At 39.0% G+C, this 11,022-nt stretch overlaps 1 protein-coding gene across 1 annotated transcript in view; it reads left to right on the top strand.

The window, feature by feature from the left end:
- The first annotated feature begins 1,009 nt into the window (after window positions 1–1,009).
- LOC148343799 (uncharacterized) overlaps window positions 1,010–11,022 on the top strand; it is a 71,150-nt gene continuing 61,137 nt past the window's right edge. Inside the window, exons 1-5 of the mRNA XM_088289799.1 lie at window positions 1,010–1,213; window positions 6,788–6,817; window positions 8,661–8,760; window positions 10,079–10,196; window positions 10,269–10,392. Coding sequence (XP_088145925.1) covers window positions 1,192–1,213; window positions 6,788–6,817; window positions 8,661–8,760; window positions 10,079–10,196; window positions 10,269–10,392 — 394 coding nt within the window. The 5' untranslated portion in view covers window positions 1,010–1,191. The remainder of the gene's footprint in view (window positions 1,214–6,787; window positions 6,818–8,660; window positions 8,761–10,078; window positions 10,197–10,268; window positions 10,393–11,022) is intronic.

The following is an 11,022-nucleotide window of genomic DNA, read 5'->3' as shown; positions in this document are numbered from 1 at the left end:
CTCAATTAAATGCGTGAAAATAAAAAGTAAATAAAAAATGTAGTGCGTATATGATACGGTATTGAAAGGTCAGTTATAGCCGTTTTCTGCTCTTTTGCCGCTAGATGGAGCTATATGACAGTAAATCTAAAATGCATTGTAAACAATAGTAATTTAAACACACGTGGTGGCTCATTGATGATAAGGCGGCCGTTTTATGATCATATACTGCCAGTCCAATGGGGTCATTACCTTGGTCATGTTTTAAATTTTCTTAAAAACGAAAAAAAACACCTACAACAATCAACATACAAGCAGCCTGGGTTCACCTAATGTAACCCTTAACCCCAGACAACCAACGCAGACATAAATAAAAACATTTTTGTAACATATATATATATATATGTACATATATATATATATATGTATATATATATATATTACATTTTAATTAATTAATTAATTCCATAATTATATTGTATTAATTGTGTATTTTGATTCAAAGACTGTTCTAATAACTTTCATTGGTCATTGAATATGATTTAAACTGATTGATCAAACTTTAAACTTAGACATTAAGTTCTTCCCACGAGCACCACCCTTCAGCAGTTTTGGTTTGTAAGGCCCAGAGGCAACTTGAGGAGGGTGTTTTGTTGTGAGATGATGTGCTAAAGATACACAGCTAGTCTAGTACAGTATTTGAATTTGTCATGATCGGAAAATATTTGCCATCTTAGAAGAGGACCTTATAGTTAATGTACAGGACCTAAAGTGTTAACATTATCTCACTATCTATCTGCAGCATAAGTATGTGTTATTTCTCATAGTGACTATTGACACTGTTTACAAACGTACTCAAGTAAAAAACAAACAAACAAACAAAACAAAACAAAACAATTGCCGAAACACGTTGATATTCCAAATTCCGAGCTTTGCACTGTCCTTGAATCCAGCTCGGCGGATTTGATCCTCCTTTTTAATCGTTTGCGCGCGTGTACATGCGCGCGCGTCACGCACCCAGTGTGACAGACTGCCAGTCGTACCTGCAACAATCTAGACCGACAGCGACAAGAACAACAATGTCGATTTTTTTTTTTTAGTCCAACTTGCACGCCACGCCGAGTGGCGGGACTCGAACGTATGTGGAGGATGTTGATGTGCAACAAGTAACTGAAGGAGCAAGTGTGGAACTCGTAAAAACATCCCGCTGCGATGTCGCTGCTGTGTGTCAGAGGTGAGTGTGTCCACCTGGCTAGAGCAATCGTGATAATGCAGTGCTAATCTGCTAGTTGTAAACGTGAAGATTAAAATTCCGATTGTCCTTAAAGTGGTCCACCTGTCTAATTTGTAAGTAGTGCAGAGTGGGTGACGGCATTCTCGTTGTTATAAAAGGACTACATTTCTGTCTCACTGTATAACTTGTACTACTATATTTACTATTAAAACTATCATTACCGTGAAGTCCTCAGGCGTTTCCCATAATTTATGTAAATTAATTAATTCATCCATTATTCATACCCCTTGTCCTCACTAAATAATAATGTACAGTTGTGTTAAATATTTGTCTACACGCTAGTTGCATTATTGTCTGCCTATCACCAATTATTTGACCATAAACCCAAAAAATGAAGTAAAACTATTCACATTGTGATTATCTGACAGATACGTAAGGAAGACCAAAATTGTTGAGAAGCTACACTTATTGTTCACTCTCCTTTTCGGCTACATATTACTTACGTTGACGTCTTATTATCGGCACACTTTTGCAATGAAACTAAAATCCAATAAAACGACTGACACTTGACAGATGTGTAATAAACAGTACAAATGTGACCATTGATTGGTCGTTTTCGCGCTAGTCGGTATTCACTGCGGTTTTGGCTCCTACCTTACAATCCAATACAACTTTATTTATATAGCACATTTCACAACGCCTGGAACTGTAAGAAAACGTTTTCCATTTGCTGTAAAAAAAAAAAAATACTAGCCGAGCAGCAGCATCATTTTGGACCAGTTGGGGGCGCTTGAGGGAGGACTGGCTGACTCCAAAATAAAGTGCATTATAGTAATCTAGCCTAGATGTAACGAAAAATCAAGTAAAACGACTAGCACGTTCACACCTGACAGATGTGTAATAGACAGTAGAAATGTTCCATTTGAATGCTCATTTTGGCACTCATCATAAGTTGGTCCGTTAATGTATGTGTAGTCGTTACGACATCAGCTACTCCAGGATAGTTTTACAATAAACCAAAAATAAATCAAAATTACTCGCATTTTGAGGCTTGACAAATGCAAGATGGGGAGTAAAAATGTACTTTTTGTGGTGTCATTTTTACGGTAGTCATTTCATGCGAAATGCTCAAAATGTTTGCCTGTGCTGATCAGCATACTATTAGGAAAAAAACAGAATAAGGTAAAATGGCTCAAACCTTCACACCTGACAGATGCGTAAAGTGCTCTTTGAATGGTCATGTTCATGCTAGTCGTTAGCTGCTACGGTTTTGGTTTTGTGCTCGTCACGTTAGCGTCTGCTTGGGAAAAGTGCATTGTGCATACAAAGAATTGCATCGTTCATGGTGTTGCCTACTGTGCATTAGTTGGAAAAAAAAGCACACGTGATGTGACGATTTTCCCATTTATGTATTATCCCGCCCCGCCCAAGCACACTAAACAGGTTTGTGCTGTGAACACACACACAAACACGTAAACACACGCTCACAAAAAAGTGTGTGCTTTCATTGACGCATACGCACCGTTCATCACACAGACCATATTTTAACAAACCATTCCTAACATAGTTAGCACGTAGGGGCAAAAAACTAATGTGAGAATAATCAAAGATTTCTTCTGTGAAAAATAAAACACTATGAAATCTAATTAAATCTGACCAGTTTGCCCCTTTTCAAGGTTATAATGTTCAAATGGTCTACAACACCATGGTGGACTGATGCGTATTTTATTTTATTTTTTTGCTTTGCCATCAGTGGACACTTGTTTGTCAGTTTTGTGTGATTGATACCTGAGGCAGAATCGCGCCACTGCCCAACCTGTCTCTTCTGGGCTAATGAAACTGCAGCTGAGTCCAGTTTTGGATCAATAAAATGCGTATTGTACATCTTCATTGTGTCTGATACAGACTGATAACACACTTTAAACGTGCCAAACGTTACTTTGTGAAGACAAAGGAAGTCAATCTCGACAAACTGGAAAAACGACATCTTAACACTTTTTTTTCCCCATCTTCTTCCGGGTTCTCAAGTCTGGGGGACCCTGAAGAAAATCATAGAAAAAAATCGAGTGTGTATATATCTATATCTCTCTCTCTCTCTCTCTCTCTCTCTCTCTCTCTCTCTCTCTCTCTCTCTCTCTCTCTCTCTCTCTCTCTCTCTCTCTCTCTCTCTCTCTCTCTCTCTCTCTCTCTCTCTCTCTCTCTATATATATATATATATATATATATATATATATATATATATATATATATATATATTAGTGCTGTCAAGTGATTAATTTTTTTTAACTAATTAATCACGAAAAATAATTCCATGATTAATCGCGATTAATCACACTTTTCAACTGCTATTTTTTGTGAAGCTTGTTACAGATATTTACTTGAATAATATCTTGGAATTGATACAAAATCACCAAATATGAGTACATTTAATTCAAAGACTCTTCTAATAGCTTTCTTTGATTCTTAAATATGCTCTAAATGGAGACTTCTTTCCAGGCATTTTTCTTCGAAACATTTCTCAAAACTGCCCACAAGCGCCACACTTCAGCAGTGTTGGTTTGCAAGGCCCAGTGGTCACTTGAACACAGTGTTTTGTTCTGAGACTTGCTAATGATGTACAGCTAATATGCTACAATGAATTTGGCTTTGCAAGGTGTGCAAGTAAGTAAATAAAACTGAGTTAAAATATTTAATTGGGTTGGGGGGTGGTTGTGGGGCGTTGACTAATTAACAGGGGGTGTGAGCAAGACGGTCTGTGTAGTCTCAACAATGTAGAGCAGAGTGTAGAGTGCTGCTTTTATGAAACAAACCCAAAGTTTCCGTGTTCTAAAAAAAGAAAGAAACATTGCCATCGTCCTACGTGTTCAAACCGCGTATCGTGCAGGCCTTTATATACATATATATATATATATATAGTGTACTTAAGTTCCTCCATGGGTTTCCTCTGTCTTCCATATGTGTAATTGTCATTATCTATTAAATTAGGTGTTACCTTAAGGGCCAATCTGAAATCATAGCATTTCTCACAGAATAACTGAGTGCCTCTCATTATTTGGTTGCAGCCACAGAATAAAAAATAGTGGCATGTGAGATCAGTAAATGACCATAATGAAATGGCTGGTGACCACCAGGAAATGACAGGTGAGAACCGGAAGTGAGGTCGCAGCAGGATGTAATAAACAAGGAAGTAAACTTCATCCGTGGTGGGAGGGGGTGAGCGGGTAATCCCTTGACCATCTGCTGCTGTGTGTGTGTTGGAATGTAGAGCTCACGTGGGCCGGTCCTCTCATGATAATGCCACTTCCTGATCATGAAAGTCATCAGTGATGTCAATCTCACAAGCTGTTTTACCGACGACCATGAAGGGGTCTTGATGGTGTTCAAGACAGCATGTTGCCGTAAACTGATGATGCTATAAATTAATTCCTGCCAGTATAATCTTTTGTTATGACTCTTATTTTTTTTACAGTATATGTTTTGTGGATATTTGTGTGGGGCAGTGACCCAGCACAGTCAGGAAGTGTGAAAAACGTCTTTCTGTCTTTTCTAAAGCCCAATGTTTGCATGACTTGCTTAGCATTGCGTGCGCGCATTAAAGAATATGACATCATAATTCTCTGACCATTTAATCCCATGCATGACTCATCACATGATCAGATTACAGTTATTCCCTCTCTCTTGTTTTTTTTTTTTTTTTTTTTTGCCAAAGCTCAGTCTCAACCACAGAGGGTCCATGTTGACTTTTACGAAGTGGTCCTTGTATGCTGGTTAGCTTGCCTGTTAGCATTGATGTTACGCTTAAGGCATTATCCTGTCAGGATTATCTGTTTGCAAACGCTGGCCCGCTGTCACACAATCGCGAGCACGTGCGCACTTGTGACCCGCTTCTACCGCCTTGTAATCGCAGCCCAAAGCCACGCTGACCTGTGACGCCCACGAGACGTCTGACTCAACTTTGATTCAACTGCGGCCAGTAGGCATCGCCACAGACTCAATCTACAAATTTGCTTCCCTGCCTCTGTACTGCTACAATTTCCCTATCAATTAATCAATTTATTGACCAATTTACTAACCTACCTACTTATTTGCTTACTTACCTGCTTACTTGGCCACTTAGCTACAGTACCTAAAGTAATTCCATCTACTGTCTGAACCAGGGACTGAAGTGGGACCGGCTCACTGTAGGTCACAACGTTTTAATGCAAATTTACTATGTCAGCCTTATTCGTGTATCAATCTAAATTGGTTTCTCCAAGGATACTCATATTCTATTGATCAAATATCTAATTTCCAACTGAATGTGCTTACAAGATCGCCACCAATTTATTTGAACAGGTACGAGAACATAAATATAGTTAAAATGGACAAAAAGGATGCAATACTCAATTTGAGATGAGTCACACGCTGTTAATTCAGCAAGATGAAGGCAGCCAACACTGCACTTCCTGTACGCGCTCTTATTTTGAAACTCATTCAAACCACTTCTGGTGCTTTGTTGCTTTTACAAATTAGACTTCTGAGTGTGTTATGCCTCTTTAAATGTGTCCTTTCAGACAGGCAGCGTGTAATAAAGTAGAAGTGTTGCCCCCACAAACCTTGTGAGGATAAGTGGATCAGATAACAGATGGATGTTGTTTCTAGTTTTGTATTAAATTATTGTTACTTTTGGTAATACAGTAAATTATTGCGAATAACTTGGAGTAACAAAGGTCAACATTCAGTGCTACCGTAAATATAATGTTAAGGCCTGCCTTATACATGGCTCGGTATCATGAACGTAACAGCCAATCGGGAATTACTCACTCCTGGCCTCGACTGAATTTAATCTTAACAATTTATTCATGATGGACACGTCTAATTACCAACTTGCCAGCCTAGTTTCATACTCACCAACCATCTTTGCTCACCAATGCTACCTAGCTATCTAGGGACAACCTTTACCAACTTGTCAAGTAAAATTGTTTATATAGCTTAGTCACAAAATAGCCGTAAAGCGCTGCAGTTGACAAATTATTTCCGTGACTGTATACTGACAAATTTTACCAACCTACTAAACTGACTACTTCAGAAATCAGAAATCCCTTTATTGTCATTGTACAGTGTGCAACGAGATTAGAGAGCTCCCCTCTCCAGTGCAATACAACAATAATTTAATTAAATATAAATAAAATAGATTAATTAAAGAATAAATAATGAAATAGAAAATAAATGTGAAATTGGATAATAAAAACACATTATGTTGTTGTTCTGCAAGGTAAGGCTGGTTGTGTGCGTGCGTGTGAGAGTTCTTTCTGAGTGATCCAACCTACCGACCAATTTTTCCATCCTCCCTAGCTAGCCACAAAACCCACTGCTCACCACCTCTGTGTCTATCACACGCCACTCAGGCCCCAAATAAAAATACTTAAGCAAATACTATGGACTGGATTAGATTAGATTCACGTTTATTGTCATGGTCAGGTCACTGATACAAAACAAATTAGAATTGATCTCACAATGATCATCCTTGTTTGTTAAAAGTTGAAATTTTTTTTTTTTTTTTAACTTTGTTTTTTTTTTTCTGTTTCTCCACAGTGAAGAAAGCCAAGCTTCACGGGCCTCCAGGTCAGAGCTCTTTATGCTTGTTTCCGATTTCATCCTTCCTTGCAGGACGAGAACCATCATCTCAAAATTGTTCCAGTTGGTACTTGGCCAGTTTTATTCCAGCCTAGGAGGACGAGTCTTCAGAGACAGCTTGACAATAGCGACAGAACATTTAACCTCATTGATTCGTAATGATCTGACAAGAAGGTTAAGAATCAAATATCAATTAGCTTTGGCTAACAATGTCGCTAAAACTGCAGGCATTAGCTAACATTTATAGTTCAATATTTTTGTTTAATATATTATGTGGGCAAATTGACAACATGCTTCGAGGGAATGTGCCACAAGGCGGTGTGTTTCAAACTTTTACAGAAAAAGAATAAGCAGAAAGAAGTGTGAATTGTCCTTTCGAGACTTCCGTATTGGTGCTGTACCCTCGCGTAAAATGCTTTGCAGTTGGGTCAGACGTGACGAGTACAAGATGAAAAACGAGGCGTCCCAGTCTACTGTTCCACTTTAGCAAACTTGATCTGATTTTTGCTAATAAGCGATATGTTTGGTTGCCCCCGGGGGGGGGAGCGGACGCTCAAATCCCAGAGGGAGGATGGGATGTCCTTGGAGATGATTAGCCTGGAAAATGTGTCACTCACTAAATGAGTCCGGCAATCACTTCGCATTTGTCTGTGTCCATTGTGGACATTGTTCAGTTAATCGTTTGCAATCCCTTGCAGCTGAGTTTCATGACGACGCCTGAACTCTAACTTGTGTTTGGCTTTTGAGGCATCGTTTTCAGGAACTTTTACATCCTGTCCAGCCACTTTCATGTAGAGAAACGAAATTTGGCAGACATGTCGTTCATAACCAGACCCACAAAAGATCTCTTGATGCCATGTCTGAAAAGATACAGGAAGTCGTTCTCTAAGGACGTTTTTGAAAATTCAGCTCCCGAAGCCACTTTGATTTAGCAACATGATATTTGGTAGACTTGTATATCTTACAAAACTGTCTTAAGAAGCCATTGTCGAAAATCCACAGCAAGTCTGGCAATTTGTTTTTTGAAGTGGTCATTTTAGAGTAAATTGTTTGATTTTTTTTTTTTTTAGTTTGTTTTAAAAAGCCAGCTTCCAAAGGCAGTTGAAATGAACTACACGAAATTGGCAAATAAAGACATATTTCAAATATCTCATGTGCAGACCCACAAAAAACATCTCCAGAAGTTTTATCCCAAAGCACACAGGAAGACTGACCCTTTGGTTTTAAGCAGCCATTTTGTTTCGTGCTAAAAGGCTCATTTAGATCCAGTAAATATTAATTCATCCGAAGATTCTCTCCCCCCTTGCCAATTTCCGCCCTATCACTCGTAATAGAGCATTTGCTACCCACCGAGCGTCGACTAAATGTCATCTCGGCGGCCTGTGCTTCACATGTCCATGTGTGACCGAAATATAACTTATTTATTTTGATAAGTGGTCGACACTTAATTATAAATGATGCATGCTGCTCCCCCCCCCTGAGAGACTCACTGCATGCTGGGATACGTCCTTCTGCTCATTGAAGGAAAGTGAGTATTAGTCAAATACATAAACGGGGGGGAAAAAAATGAACACTATGTGTCAATATAGTGTAACTCGAAAAGTGAATGAGGGATGATGATTCAAAGTCTTTCACCCGCCAGTCACCAGCCTTCTACATTTTAGTCTACATTTCACAAGAGACTAGTGCAGTCAATACACGACAGGGAAAATATCTCAGAATAATTCCAGCCCTGCCTGGAGAGCCTTTGCCATTTTTATGCTTGGCATCTGGCAAACCCGATTTATTATCATTTAAAAAAATTACTTCATGATATGTTTTATCTTTCCAGAGAAGTTCAACGCTTATGTGACACTAAAGGTTCAGAATGTGAAGAGTACAACCATCGCAGTACGCGGCAACCAGCCGTGCTGGGAGCAAGACTTCATGTTGTGAGTAGAACGCCAACGCTAAATGCGAAAGGGAGCCGCGAATGCGCCGCTTTTCTTTATGACTTCTATTTTTTTTTTAAACTGATTTGGATAACTACCTGTTGACCCCCGTGGCTAATTGGCACTGAACATGCTAATTAGCGCGCCTTGTCTCATTAGCGGCGGTTAGGGCGCAGCGGTTGGCTGGGGCTGTTTTTGTGACTGGCCTCCTCCATGACATGTGTCAATCAAACATGACAATGGCACAAAAAAAAAAAAAGGCAGGGAAGTACACGCATGCGAGCACCAGATGCGATGACTGACAACCAAAGTTAGATGACGTGAACATCATAAATATGCTAATAAGAGGAGACAGCCTGGTGGCTGCTTCTGTATTGAAACCTCAAATTGTGTTTTGGGCCCCTAAATTGAACAAAAATGTGGTGGTTGAGCACAAAAAGTTGTATTATCCCAAAAATGTTTTGTTCCTCCAAATGATATGACTACCCTACCCCTTGTTCACATAAATTATTACATTGTAGGTTCTTTATATAATATAGATGTATACTATTCAAAATTAAATAAAAATATTAATTTATACACGAAAACTTGACGTACTAGAAAAAGACTGACATGCCAATTTTAGTTTTAATCAACATAAAAATCAACAGATTTTTTTCCTAATTGTTCCACAGTGTAAATTTCTAACTGCGCTAGTTAACTTGAGTTTTTCGGACAAGTTTTGGCATTTGAAACATGCTAATTTAGAATCGTTGCTGTCTCTAAATTATGGCGTGGACCTCCAAAAAATGATGGCTATTTTGAAGTGAAACTTGTCAGACAATCAGAGAAGGGTGCGTAGAAGACAAAATGAAAGACTCCAGGAGTTTTTGGACTAGATTTTCAAAAGCCGATATGACAACAAAAAGGGACATTTTCAACACAAAAATCAAATATTCAGGTTGAAGTGGCCTTTGCAATCAGACTGCATTTTGAAAGATTTTCATTTTTTGGGAAATCCTGTTACCTTGCAAAGCAAAACACTATGTTCACTTTATTGGAAAAAAGGCTTATTAGGACCACCAAACTTATTTATTCACAAAAAGGCTAGATTTGACCGCACAGCATAGTTTTTCACAAAATGTCAATATTTCATCAGTAAATTATAGTTTCGCTTAATCAGCTTTATTTTTCATGAAATAAACCTTTTAACAGATATTTTCTCTTTCCAAAACTATACACAGGATGTTTACAAAAGTCTTTCATTTGCCACTAACATGACGCATTTTGCTTCATATGTCGAGGCACCGCCGTATTAATTTTTGTGTTTGTTGTGTAGTGAGATCAGCCATCAGGATTCCGGACTAGTGGCAGAATTATGGAACAAAGGTTTAATTTGGGACACTTTGATAGGCACGGCGCTCCTACCGCTTGACGCCATTCGACACTCCAATGAGGTAACGCACGTAAGCACACGCACACACATTCATACTCACAAACGATCCTCCGATGTGTTGCGCGTGTTACAGGAGGGTCCGGGACAGTGGACTTGTCTGGACTCTGAGGTTTTGATGCGGGCAGACGAGATATTCTGCACCACCAAGCCAACTCCGCACCAAGTGCTGCTGGACGCACGCTTTGAGATGCCTTTCGGTCAGTTGTCCGAACACATGCGTCCGAGTTTGCGGCTGGAAGTTGAATTTATAGATGAATATGTGGAGTTTTTGCAGATGAAAATGTTCCACTGAATATTTGGATGGTAAAAAAAATATCTGTGCTAGTTGTGCAGAATCTGATGGCACAGATATCCGTTCATACACTCAGTAGCCACAGGTTGCAGACCGCTGCCCTAGCACAACACACATTGGGTTTGAAATTAGGGTTTCAAGCCAGTCTTTAAAATGTAGGGTTGAAAGTAAGCGTGTTAAGACAGCATTGGGGTTCTAAATTAAGGGATGAGGGAAATGTAAGGAATTTAAAGAAAGGTTGGGATTCCAAAGTAGAGTTTGAAGCCTTGTTTACGGTTTTGAATTGGGGGTTTCAAACCTGCGTTTGGGTTTAAAATTATGGTTTCACACCTAAGTTAAGTTTTCCAATTACGGTTTAAAGACAGAGTTAGGGTTTCATGGGTAAGGGTTTCATACAAGGGTTAGGGTTTCAATGGAGGAATTTAAGGCTTCAATTTGAGTTTCAGTACACGTTTGGGGTTCCGATTTAGGGTCTCAAGTCAGGGTTAGGGTTCAAATTCAAAGTTAGTTTGAAATTAGGCTTTCAGTTGTTTAT

This window comes from Idiotropiscis lumnitzeri, chromosome 1, assembly GCF_059441095.1.
Source record: "Idiotropiscis lumnitzeri isolate Australia: NSW breed Sydney's pygmy pipehorse chromosome 1, RoL_Ilum_1.0, whole genome shotgun sequence".
In the NCBI taxonomy this organism is placed as follows: Eukaryota; Metazoa; Chordata; class Actinopteri; order Syngnathiformes; family Syngnathidae; genus Idiotropiscis; species Idiotropiscis lumnitzeri.
The sequence above is the reverse complement of the archived record's forward strand: the minus strand, read 5'-3'. Positions and strand labels throughout refer to the sequence as shown.